Here is a 13,790-nt window from a genome sequence, read left to right as displayed (position 1 = left end):
GGGAGGTGGTGGGGGGTTGGGGGCCCACAATATACAAAAGTAAGCAATTCCAGAATTAATATTGAAACAACGAAACAGGAAGGAGAGACGAGTGAAAAACAAAAGGCAAGATACACTTTGAAGGTGTGTGTACAAGGGCTTTAAGATGTTGATAAGGGATCCTTGGAACTGCTTAGTAGAATCTAATGGGGAAGAAAACAATCTGCTCCTGGAATGTGGAGGGCCTGAATGATAGGGTTAAGAGGGCCCGCTTTGCTGAAATAATTAAGTTAAAGTCTATGGACATAATCTGTGTACAGGAGACACATACCCTGGGAGAAAAGAAAATTATTAAAGGTTGGGGGCTATAACATTCTTGCCTGTACAACTCAAACCTCTAACATTCGTGGGGTAGCTATCCTAGCCAAAACATCATTAGGGTTAGCTGAGCCCAAAACAGTGGATGCTTTGGGGAGGTGGGTTATTATAGAACTGATCAGGCATCACTATTTGCTCAGTTTATGGATCGAACTAAGATGACCCTCAAATATTTGAGGATCTTGAGATGGAGCTCGCCTCATGGCCAAAGTCCCTAGTTTTTGGTGGCGACCTAAATATCTCCGTTGGTTCTGAACCCGGTAAACAAATGCAGGGTAGATATTCTGGTCCAAAGCCAAGAGTATATAGGGCCCTAAGTCAACTCAGAAATAGTCATGACTTGTTAGATTTCTGGAACTTACAAAATCAATCCAATCCTGGATATACTTATTTTTCGTACCCACATAACAAATAAATTAGGATTGACTATTTATTCGGGACAAGAGATTTGGTACGTCAAGTGGAAATTATGAAGCTCCCTAAAATAATTTCGGACCACGACCTTTTAATTTTAGTAATAGATCTAACCAATTCTACCAAACATCGCACTAAATGGATGTTTGACAGAAAGCTCCTCGTCAACGAAGACTACATAAAATTTATTAGAGATTGGACACAAAGATACTTTGATATGAATCGCTTTAGCGCAACCCGGGGATGTCTGGATTGCTTCAAAGCCACTCTTAGAGGGGAAACTATTAGCTTTAAGGATAGAGCAAAAAAGCAGCAGGAAACTTAAAATCAGCAACTGCTACGTGAGTTGGCCAGAGCTGAGGAAGAAGATGTTTTAACAATAGCGCAGGGAAAAGATGGGGTCCATATTCTTCGCCGAATATTGGTTTTAAAAACAGAACTAAATAGTTGGCTAACCCAGAGATCTGCTGAAGCATTCCAGTCGCACTGGAAAAGCATTTATGAAAACGGAGAAAGGGTAGGTAAGCAGTTAGCTCTACGCACTCGGCAGAAGATTTCTTATAATGCAATAGCTTCTCTTAAAGTAGATGGTCATGAATATACCGATCCGGATGATATCATTGAGGGATTCCAACGATACTATCAAAAGCTGTATGAAGATGATATTCTTGAAGAGACTGCTGAAGTTAGGGAAGCAGTAAAAGAAATTGCAGCAAGCTCTGAATCCGGCAGAGGTCTGGATGACCCAATTAGAGAAGAACTCGAAAGAGAAATTAGCATTGCAGAAGTCCAACTAGCTATGTCTGATCTGGTCTCGGGGAAAGCCGCAGGTCCTGATAAAATCCCCTTAGAGATCTATAAAATACTAGGAACCTTAATACTACCCCTTTTATTGGATCTGTTAAATGGAGTACAATCAAGCAAAATCCTCCCTGAGTCTTGGAAAGAGACGGATATAATTATATTTCCTAAAAAAGGTAAGCCTATTGAGAATCCGTCTTCATACCGACCAATCTCCCTGATCAATTCAGACTCTAAACTATATGCCAACATTTTGGCTAACCGGCTCGGGAGGGTCACTGAACATCTGGTCTCCCTTTGGCAACATGGTTTTATCCCGGGCAAGGGTACAACGGATCATACCTGCAGAGCCATTTCGCTTTTTGAGATCATGTCCGGGACGGGGGGCCGGATGTCAATTACGCCGAGAAATCTTTTGATCGGGTGTCTTGGGAGTTTTTATGGGGGACACTCGAAATAGATAGATTTGGGCGCTAACTTATTAAATCATTTAGAGCTATGTATCAGCAACCGAGAGCTAGATTGCAACTAATGGGCTAATTAGACGAGACAGGGCTGTCCCTGTTCTCAGCTTTTATTTGCCCGAGACAGGGCTGTCCCTGTTCTCTGATTTTATTTGCCCTTTACATCAACCCCTTGATTATTAAACTGCTACAGAGCCAGAAAATCAAACCAATTGTTACTGGGACTTACGAGACCAAAGTGCTAGCTTACGCTGAGGATGTGGCAGTATTAACACCTAATCCAGCTGAGGCAATCTTAGAAATAGACATAGTTGCTTAACAGTTTGGTCGGTATTCGGGTTACACACTCAAAGAGAAAACGGTTATCCTATGTACTGACAACATCGATTCTAATGACCCAAGGAAAGCAGACAAGGCTACTTATTTGAGGGTCTGTTTAAGCTCAAACATAGAAGATATTAGTAAACTTAATTATGAACCCTTGATTAAAAACATAGGGAAAGATCTAAGAAGAGTCAATGGCTTACACCTATCTATTATTGGCAGGGGCAACTTTTTTAAAATGAATGTGCTCCCAAAAATATTTGACCTATTTCTGGCTTTACCCCTGGCTGTAGAAGATAACATCTTGAAAACATTAGAATCACTACTTTCAAACTTGGGGGCCGATTAGGATTGCGGTTTTTCCGCATCCTCTGGGCCGGCGGAAGTGTCCGCCGGCCCGGAGGATGCGGAAAAACCGCTGCGGAGCCTTCAAAGACCCCCGCCAGATTAGGATGGCTGGGGGGTCTGGAAGACCATCCGCCGCTTTTCCGCCGCGGTCGCCTTCCGACCGCGGCGAAAAAGCTCTAACATGTCTGGCGGTGTCTATCAGACACTGCCAGGCATATTAGGATGTCTGCATTTCTATGCCTTTCCACGGTTGTCGTAAGTTGGCCTTAAGATGAGAGTTGGCCCCAAGATGGTTTTCCTGAGAGCATGAGAGGGAAATGAAAAGAGGTCAGAAAACCAACAAGACTAAGTGTACAGAGCAAAGAGTATTTGGCAATTGAGGAGACCTAACTGGCTGAGAATGTGCCAGAACATAGAGACACTGACTAGACAGACTATCACTTCATTTTTGAAGAACCACTGTGATCTTGTGAAAGGAAGCTGGAGAAATCAACGCTTATACTTTTTTGATGGAGAACTGAAGATTGATTTTTTGGGGGTTTTGCAATTTTCTAACTTTCTACCTTGCCTGATGAATCCAGTAAGAGATAGGTTTTCTTGAACTGAGTGACTTATTGACATTTTTGATTTTTTATTTAACGCCATATTTAGTAGCTTAGATTTTTGATTGTTTAGTCATTATTTACAGACCGTTTTGTATACTCTGGAGTTAAGTCATTCAATAAAATTAGCTGTTTTGTTTTCAAGATATGTTCTATAATTATTTTTTTTATAACTTTCATAAGCATTCTTGTACGTATTCACTTTTCAGTTGGATATGCCTCACCTAAATCTGAAATTGAATCATATATTGGTACCAATAATTTGAGGGATAAGGGGTGTGATTATAAAGTATCTATTAATGAATATTAATGAATTTAACGAGAATATGTATGCTATCTTGCTGAATAAGTATTTAGCAATAATGAATGTTTCAAACTGTTACGTTTGCATGTAGATGCCGGTTTCTGTTTCAGACGGGGTGACCCACAATCAACTGCTGTTCACCTAAGCATTGATTCTTTGTGATCAAGGTTACCTTGAAATTAACAATGCAGATGCAGATCTTCCATTAAAAAACGTAATATAGGGAATTAGGTTCCATTGCAGATAATGTAAGGGTAATTACACGTATTAGCGCATGAGTGGCGAGAAGAAAGTGTGCGAGCTGAGTGATGTTGAAGTTAATTTTATTAGAACATTAATAAGAGAACAGTCAAAATTAGTAGAACTTTGGATGAGGCGAGAGGAATTGAGTTGCAGATTGAGGCTGAAAAGAGATTCAAACGTTCAAAAACGCATACTACACTTCGAATTGAGCAAGCTTGAAAATGAGTTGGGTATATGAAGCATGAGAATTCTGATAGTTTGGAGTCAAATGAAATGGTTGGTGAGAGTTATGTTATGTTAAATCGACTTGATATAGCGCACATATCACCCTAGGGCATCTCAGGTCTGCTTGTGGATCAAAGACAGGAATCAGTGCGGGTGTTATTAAAATAGATGGGCTTTGAGTTGTTTCCTTAATTTACAGTAACTTGGGCAAGAACGTACGTGAAGTAGGAGCTTGTTCTACTACACGGGGTGAGATAGGAGAAAGCCTTTCCACCGCTACGTGTTAGACGGATGCAAGGACCACAGCAGTGCTTTATAAGGAGATCTTAGATTACGGCAGGGGGCTTACGCTTTTCTACTTTTATGAAGGATAAAGTGGGCCTTCGCCCTTTAAGGTATTATAGGTGAGGAAGCAGATTTTTAAATATGGGCGTTTCCTCACCGGCAGCCAATGTTGTTCTTTCAGCAGAGGTGCCGAAGAGGTGCCAGAAAGGCAGTTGAGTACAAGCCTTGCTGCTGTATTTTGGACAATCTGAAGTTTAGAGATCAGTGTTTCACTGGCATAGGCCAACAGGGCGTTGCCATAGTCCAGTCTGCTTATTACTATGGCCTGAACCAGCGTTCTCCAGGCGGAGATAGGGAGGTAAGGGAAGATTATGCGCAATAGGCGTAGGTAGTGGTAGCATGAGCCAGTGGTGGCCGGTATGTGATCTCTCATATTTATGGCTTGGTCCAGTTTTATCCCCAGATTTTTTACTGCTTAATTGGGCACAGGGGAGGCGCCCAGTCGCTGCGGCAATCAATCAGCAGCCCAGATGGCAGGGGTATTACCGAACAGCATGATCTCGGTCTGATCTGCATTCAGCTGGAGATAGTTCTTATTCATGCAGTCTGAGATAGCTAGCATGCCTGAGGAAAACCGTTCTTTTTCCGCCACCAAGTCCTGGCGTAAACATCAGCTGGGTATCATCAGCGTAAGCGATTATATCGGAGTCAAAGCGCTCTGCGATCTCAGCCAAAGGAGCCGTATAGATATTAAACAAGGTGGGACTTACACATGAGCCCTGCGGCATGCCCTTATCTAGGGTTATTTTGCGTGAGAAATAAGGACCCAAGTTGACAGTTTGATGTCTATCATTCAGGACGCAGAGAGTCACTTACTGCCAGAAGCGCTGTCTCTGTGCTATGGCATGGGCGGAAGCCAAATTGGGAAGGGTCAAGGGTCTGGTTCATTTCTAGATAAGAGCTGAGTTGCTGATTGACCAGAACTTCAAGCTGTTTACCCAACAGAGGTAATAAGGATATAGGGCAATAGTTGCATAGTGATTTATGATCCAAAGAAGGTTTTTTTTTTTTTAGAATGGGACGCACGTAGGCCGTCTTCCATTCTGACAGAATGGTGCCTGTTTTGATAGAACAGTTAAAAATCTCTAAGATTCCTGGGGCGCAAACAGTAGCCAACAGAGACATTGGTTTAAGTGGACAGGTATCTAGTGGGGAACCTGACTTTGCTGATACCAAGGAGCTGTGGATTTCTTCCAGTGAGAAAGGCTTGAAACTCTCTAAAATGTGAGAGGTGGTTTTTGGCTGCTTAGGCTTAGAAGTAGAAAATCCTGGGTCTTGATGAGAGACGATATGCAGTTTTGAATAAATGTTGAAGATTTTGTCCTAGAAAAAATTGGCCAACGAGTCGCAAAAATTCTGGGACTATATTAAAAAGGGTTTTGGAAGAGTTAACCTGCCCGATCGATTTGATTGATGATAAAGCTATGCCTGGCTAATTTGAGGTTGTGGTGGTAACAGGTCAGCGTTTGGCTGTACAAATGCTCGTCTCGGGGGCTCTTGCTCTCACCCCAACGCCGCTCTAAATTCTTACATTTTGATTTTTCTATTTTTAACTCTGGTGTGTACCAGGGGGCCGAGGGTAGATGATGGGTAGCACGGCAGGTTTTAAGAGGAACAATTATATACAATGCCGCTGTCCGAGCAGAGTTAAAAGACTCCAGTAGCTTCAAGATCGTTTGATTATTTTGTGGCAGGTTCCGATGGAAAACTTCCTGAAAGGATTCAGCAGTAAGTTTATGCCAAGGCCTGTAGGTGTCACCTGCGTGTCTACTGTTCCTTGTGTTAGACCGGGGATAGGATGACTGTACATCAAAAAGAATTAAATGATGATCTGTCCACGTGAGAGGTAGTGGAGCCTTACAATCCACACAGTCAAAGTTGGAGAATAGTAAGATCAAGTGTGTGACCTGCGGTGTGAGTGGGACCTCTAATTCTTTGGGAGAGTCCCAGAGTCTCTAGGTCCGTTAGTGGATTCATTACCTCCAGGTTGGCGAGGTCTTCCCCATGGAAAATGAAATCGCCAAGGAGAAGGAATTTCTTTGAGGCAGGAACATAAATGGCTATTTTTTCCACCAGCTGTTGGCTAAAGTTGATCTTGGACCCAGGTGGGCAATATATTAAGGCTCCAGTCCAACTATTCATTGCGGAAACTTTTATTTAAAAAATACCTAGTTCCATAGTGTCGGAAAGGAAGTTAGTGATCCATGTTACACTTATAGTGTTTTTAAAAACTACGGCAATACCCCCCATCCATTTTTATGCCTTGATCAAGTGTAATCACTTTGTAGTTCCCTGGGATTGCTAGTGCAATAGCTGGGAGATTGGAGGGATTTAGCCATGTTTCTGTTATGAAACAGCTATCCAGATACCGGGAGGTGATTGTATCCCATATTTCCGTTGCATGTTTAGGTAGCGACCTTACATTGCAGAGGAAGCTTTTTAGCTCAAACTTCGTTGTGTTGGTGGGGAAAGCTTTTCCCCGTACAATACCCAGAGTCATAGTTACCTTGAAAATGACATTTATAGCATGCCACGGGCCCTCTAGTAAACGTGGATAGCTATTTGTGCATAGTAGTTGTTGTGTGGGGCTAGTATTATGCTGGACTTGTAATTGGTGTAAGGTAACTGTTGAATAACAATGGCGAGGTATGACTTTATTATTTACCTTAGAAGAGCCAGGGGTCCTCGCTCCTGGCGACGACCAAGCGCAGACAGGCACAGACGGGTTTGCCTAAGGCGCGCCCGCTGTGCGCGTCCGTCGCAGCATCGATCTCATGACCGAGAGTGAGAGCAACAGCTAGAGCAAGAACCCGCCCCGAGCCGGAAGTGGAACAGGCTCTATGGAAAGAGCAAAGTAGCTATAATTGTGTGGTTGAGGATGCATGTTTAAAGGGTGAAGTATCTATATACAGAGGGCTTTATTATGTTTATGGCCAAATTGGAGTTGCTATCTTGCTTTAGTATTTCCTAGAGTGTACCATGTGAATAATGAGTGACAATGGTCTTAAAAGAGTGAAACCCGGTTTTGGCTAGTGCTTATGGACATGTTTGGTGTGTGCATTTCTCCTTTTGGTATAGCTTTGAATGATGTGAAGATTCAGAAGTTGCCGATTTAATAATTGCTTTGAGCATTATGTTCTTATAAAACAGATAAGAGTTGGATATTCTTCTTGTAAAAGAAGTCAGTGTGTTGAAATTGAGGCAATGTTGTGAGTTTGTTCCTCAAAATAGTGGGCTTAATCAATACATCAATAATATTACTAATGTTTCGCATGAGGCAAAGGTTCTTGAACAGAGGTGCATGGGAAATAGTTAGTGTGATCTGAGATGGATTTTTAAAGTCTGGAAAATGGTTTGGTGATTTGTGTGGTTCTATGTTAAAGATAGTATTAACATCACTAATTATAATCATATCGTTGATAGCAGATTTAATATTTAATTTTAGGTTCTTTAGAGTAATATTTTGTAGACAAGGGTTTAATTGAAGAAAAAATGACAACTGGTAAGAAAAAGAAAAGGAGTGAATGTGAGAAGGAAGACACCAGGGCCAGGCTCTTTGATGAGATGAGCGAAATAAAGAATTCACCATGGAAAAGGTAACGTGTAAATTATGAAATGGTTTTGTAGTGTGGTTTTGTGATGATGATTATCATCAGAGGGAGAAGCTGTACAAGAAGATTCCACAACTAAAATTGCGCTTTAAAGAATGCTACAAAAACACAAAGACAGTGTTTTCACTGTGTTCACTACAGTGGGCTTTATGCTTTTATAAATAGGCCAATACCCGTTTTCAAAACTTGTACTTTAATATGCGTAAGAGGTAAAGTGTCTTATGTTGCCTTTCCCTGCCAGTACCAATGAGCCTCAAATGTGACAGTCATTAATATAACTGTACGAAATTAAGTTAGCTCTGTGGTCTTGCTTGCACTATAACAGTTTTAAAATGTGTTATTTTCGGTTCATGCTGTTCCGAGAGAGGACGGATTTACAACTGTATACAAGAAGGCACCTCCTTTGACCATACCGAGGTGTTGTTTATATTTTTTAATGTGCTTTTGTTTTCTTATGTGAAAAGCTTCAGAAAAGAGGACTAATGAGAAGGAAATAAGCAAAACCACTTACTGTGAGCATGGGAGTTGTCAAGAGGCCCCAGGCAAAGAACTCCAGGAAGATGACAACTACTGCATGATACACACTTGGCCGTCCAATTCCTTGTGGCTAAGGAGAGAGTAAGAATAAAAGATGGTAAAAATTAAAACATTAAAAATGACTTTGGGTTTTGCACAATGGATCTTGTCAATAGTATAATGTTTCTGGGACTAAAAGTTCACAGAGTTTGGGTGTATAGGGCAACTACTATTAACAAAGTACCTCCAAACAATATCACCAAAATAGCTGCAAAAAACAAGCTCAAATTAGAAACAACGTATGTTACTATGTTATGTTACTAATATTTATACAGCGCACAGCTGCCCCAGCAAAGGGGCGTCCTGGCGCTTGAACAGGTACTAAAACATAACACGCAGGAAGAGAAGAAAGACGGCTAACCAGGTACAGAGAACAGGAAGGTTTTGATAGCACGCCTAAAAGCGGTCAGATTATCCAGAGCTCGAATGTGCACCGGGAGTGAGTTCCACAAACCAGCGGCAAGCACTCGGTAGGAGCGGCCACCCATCCTGCGGAGTTTAAAACGGGGGCAGGCCGCGAGATGAAGAGCCTCCGATCTCAGGGACCTCGATGGGACATAGGGGATAAGCAAGTTAGCGAGTGCAGGTGGCGAAGAGAGCTTCATGATTTTAAAGGCCAGACAAAGCGACTTAAACTTAATTCTTTGTCGGACCGGCAGCCAGTGAATGGTGGAAATAGTACTGGAAACAGAACAATGCCTGGGAAGGCCAACAATGGCCTGCGCCGCAGCATTCTGCACCCTTTGTAGCTTAGATGCCTCAGCCTGGTTTATCCCCAGCAGTAGCGCGCTACCGTAGTCCAGCCGAGATAGAACCGAGACCTGGACCACGAGCTGCCGGGTGGAGGGATCAAAAAACTTAAGTATCGGTCTAAGACCTCGCAAGATGCGTTAGCAAGTGGCTGCAACCTTCTTCGTATGGCCCGTGAAGGTAAGCGCCGAATCCAACCATACCCCTAGGTTCTTTACTTCGGAAGCTGGAACGGGAGTGACGCCCAATTCTGGAGGCCACCACTGATCTCCCCAGAGCTCCGCATGTTTCCCCAAAACCATGACTTCGGTCTTTTTGGCGTTCAATTGTAAGCAATTGGTTCTCGACCAATTTGCTACTGCCACAAGTCCAGCTCGGAGTCTGGGGGCATCCATTTCAGGGTCTCCACTCAATGTCACCGCCAGCTGCGTATCATCTGCATATGAGGTCATCGTCAAACCCCACTGTTTGACGATCGCAGCTAGCGGTTTCACGTAGAGGTTGAACAAGGTCGGGCTCAACGAAGAGCCCTGTGGAACCCCCAGATCCACAGTATCCAGTTTGTCAAACGGTAAGTGTACTACCAACAATAAGTGTACCAGTTACAGACAAACCGTTCGGATATAAATGCTATAAGAACTTTGATATTGACCCCTTAACAGGCGTACAACACCCACAGGGCTCACTGGGCTTCAGCCCCCCCTTCGTGTGTGTCACCCCTGCTGGTGACCCTCTAATTGCAGATGCACCCGAGTACTTCACAGGTCTTTAAAAGACCATTTACTTCGTAATGAGGCTTTTTTGGTCTGTTCACCCCTTCTTAGAGCCTCCCTGCCTCCCTGCCTATGGCTAGAAGAATTAGCTCCACCAAAATCTTTTTCAGCCTCCCCCCTCACCCCTCCTCTTCCCGAAATTTGGCTCTAGTTGCCCGCCTGCCACTTAGGACTATGGTCACCCACTCCCCCATTATACAACAAACTCTATGCTTCTCTGCTTTACAGTTCGTTAGTAGGTGTGCTATGGTGCCAGAAAGAGGAATAAGTGGCCTATTTTAATCGTTTTCAGCTATTACATCATAAATTGAACATAACAACTTTTAAAGTAGGTCCCTTTCATACACTTCTGGTTGCTGTGGTATACTTTACAACCATCTTTAAATTGCATGTTCTATTTTTTTCTTGCTATCATTAATTTAGTTTTAAATTCTTGAACAATGAATTTTGGTTTGACTATCAGCCTTGGAAATATTTGAGAACTACTTCTCGGCTGTTTAAAAGTCACAGGCATTGGTTCTTTAATCTGGCCTCATGGATTATCAAATCTGTTGCTTTGCCTCCTTGTCCGCACAGGGGTTGAGCTGTGGTCGCTTTCTTCCCAATTAGTCCCTGAAAATACTTTAGATGAACTGAAGCAGACTAAGGAATATAGCTTTGGAACTACAGAACCATGTGGGCCGACAACAAAAAACATAATTCTGTTCCACCAATCTGAAACCTTTGTAGTTCTCGGGCCATAGATTTGGACTTTTGAACCGTGAAATGCATGAAACAATCAGATTTCTTTTTATATTGAATCTGTGGCTCCACAAATAATTCTTGAATCTAACAGAACACACAGAAATATTTTTTTCCTCTACTAAGAATGTGTCCCTCTCTTATTCAATAGGTACAATTACTTTGTATACTACCCAAATAACTCTGATAATGCAGCAGGTTAACTGCTTTAATTAAACAATATAATAAAAAACGTAGCAGATGTAAGGAAAAGGGCAGTTACGCATGCCAGAAAAGGATCATTTTCAGGAGCAATAATTATCAAAAACAAGCCTCTGGACAAAACTACTAGTTTTGATGGTTGAGTTTCTCTTCTTCCTCTAAAAAAATGAAATTACTAATCCCTATAAAACCATACAAAATTTAAATTGTAACGTATTCGCAATATACCAAGGAACATCAATAGGAAGCACAAAAGGGGAATAAGAGAAATGAGAAACACATGAAGGTTAGGTCACACACCAAAACCTAAGAAAGTGGTCAAAAACTTGGAATTTCTAATGGATGATGCCTTGTACCTGCGAGAACAAGTAAGTAGGGTTCGAGGGATTGGTTTTGGGCTGCTACATATCCTTCGCAAATTATTCCAATGGATTTCAGTAGTATGGGGAAGAAATAGTCCAGGACTTAATTATGAGCAGGCTGGATTATGGAAATGCGCTATATGTGGGCATGGCTGAGTACTTGTTAACACGGCTAAAGACTATTCAGAACACAGTTGCAAACCATACTTTAAATAAAAGCAAAAGCAACTCAGCATTACCCTGCCTTGACACTCTCCACTGGCATCCAGTCCGCACACAAGCAAATTTCAAATTAATGTGCCATACCAACAGAGCACTTTATGGAAACGGACCAATGTTATTGCTGAACAGAGTCAATTTTCACAAACCCGTATAGAACCTTAAGTCAGCCAATAAGGCTGTAATAATTTGCAGAAGAATTAAAGAGTCTCGGATGTGTGTACTTTAAAAAACTTTTTGACTTCCACTCATTGGCACAAGCTCCCCCACAATCTATGTGCTGTATCAGATCTGGTGACATTTCGGGATAAATTGATACAGGATTATACCCACTTTAGGGTCACACTTACAACTGGTAATGAGAAGGTCTAGCGCCGGGCTATCCCTTTGGGGATGAGTTGTGCTCTCTATAATGTAAATGTAAATGTAGTATACTTGTAAAGCGCACAGCTGCCCCAGCAACGGGGCGTCCCGGCGCTGTATAACTCTGGGGAACCCGTCCTGGCTTTCCCTGTGGGATGGTCCCTTGCTGGGAGTCCCCAAGGTGGAGCCAGGCATCCCCGGAATTGGTGGGGCCGTTGTGGAGATTAGGCAAGCTAATGCCCAGAGTTGCCGAGTGGAACTCCTGATTAGAGTAAGCACCGAAGCGAGAATTATCGAGTCCGCTTTAAGTAACTAAAAAATAATTTACAAATATAAAGCAACCTTTAGGAGACATTGAGTTAACAGTAAGTGTTTCTCACTGAGCTGAAAACACAAAGCTGAACGTTTCAGGTCAAGAGTTTGAATCCATTGAACGGAGAGAGACATGTGGTGAAGGCTTCCCTCCTTATTGTGAATGCTTGGATAGCACATAAGTGGTTTTAACTGTCAGGACCAGGCTTGTCCAGCAAAGACTAGGGACTGGGGGAGCAGCCAGACACAAAAGAGAGGGAGCAACTTGCAGGACCTTACAGAAATTTCAGAAAGTATTACATTTGGTCTGCAAGTGACCACTTTTTAGGACAAGACGGGGCAGCACATGCACTGCTCTGTGAGGCATGCTGTATTGAGGTATGGAAAAGAAGTTCAGCCCATTTTCCGCCCATCTTTCCAATTGGCTCCTGTTACTGTCTTTTCCAAATCACTGCTTTTAATTAATAAATAGGCTTAGTAGTCCCTCCTTGGTACCGCATTGCCTGCATTTGTAAACTCTCATAAGGACTGGACTTTTTACTTGTGTTGTTACACGGTCTGCTTTATCTAGTCCGTGAGCACTATTTTCTTTAATGACCCATGACGTGCTTTCCTACAAGGCAGCATGCCGCCACTTTTATATTTTTAATAGTAATGGCTGCAGGTCACTTTTAACTATAGAGGCCACACCTATTTATGTATTTAATTTTTAGCTTGGTCCGCTTTAACTATAGCGTACGCGCTTTTTTATTTATTTAATTTTCCAGCACGGCCCACTTTAGCAGCCGCACTACAGAACCTTTGTTTGTAACTTAAATGCAGCGAGCAGCGTCTAAAGAAAGGGGTGCAGCCACCATTAAAGTGGTCTCGAATTAGCAAGAGTTTGACCTATTGGCATTATAAATAACAATGACTTTTGTATGTGTGTTGGTTTTAAAGACACGCAAATAAAAGGCATTGTCAATTACAATGCCAATAGCTTAAACTCTTGCAAATGGAGACCTATTGCATTGAAAATGCTTGTCATTCATGGTGCCTCTATAAATATTTGAATTGTTTTCCTGCAACAGCTTCTCAGAACAAGTGCTCCCAGCTTGATTGAAGTGCTGGACTGAGCACCTGAGCAGTCACTGGAGAGGCGCAGTGTGCTTCTACAAGTGCGAAATCAACACATCCAGGGCACAAGTCGGGGGTACATGCGGGTTGACAGCGTCTACCACTTTTTTCACAGGGTGAAAGCTGTCCATCCTGCCAAGAATTTGGGCCCCACTGAATAATGTGCTGAACTCGTCCCGGTGTAATTTCCAAACACCGAGACACTTTCAGCAACGCCTACACGTCTTCTGCTTTCCTTCTGTAACAAGCAACAATGTGCAGGCAGGGACAGGATGGAGCTTTCTTATTTTAGACTCCTGCTGGGCCCATAACAAAGGCCGAATTAGAGGGCCTCCTTTT

General features: G+C 42.5%; 1 protein-coding gene across 1 annotated transcript in view; it reads right to left on the bottom strand.

Annotated features, from left to right (window-relative positions):
* The window catches only part of LOC144818333 (hippocampus abundant transcript-like protein 1), a 365,697-nt gene that overhangs the window by 236,440 nt on the left and 115,467 nt on the right, over positions 1-13,790 (bottom strand). Inside the window, exon 2 of the mRNA XM_078675662.1 lies at positions 8,550-8,645. Within this exon, the coding sequence (XP_078531788.1) occupies positions 8,550-8,645 (96 nt within the window). The remainder of the gene's footprint in view (positions 1-8,549; positions 8,646-13,790) is intronic.

The sequence above is a fragment of the Lissotriton helveticus genome, chromosome 2_1 (genome assembly GCF_964261635.1).
Source record: "Lissotriton helveticus chromosome 2_1, aLisHel1.1, whole genome shotgun sequence".
Taxonomy (NCBI): domain Eukaryota; kingdom Metazoa; phylum Chordata; class Amphibia; order Caudata; family Salamandridae; genus Lissotriton; species Lissotriton helveticus.
This window is presented reverse-complemented; position numbering and strand designations above follow the sequence as displayed.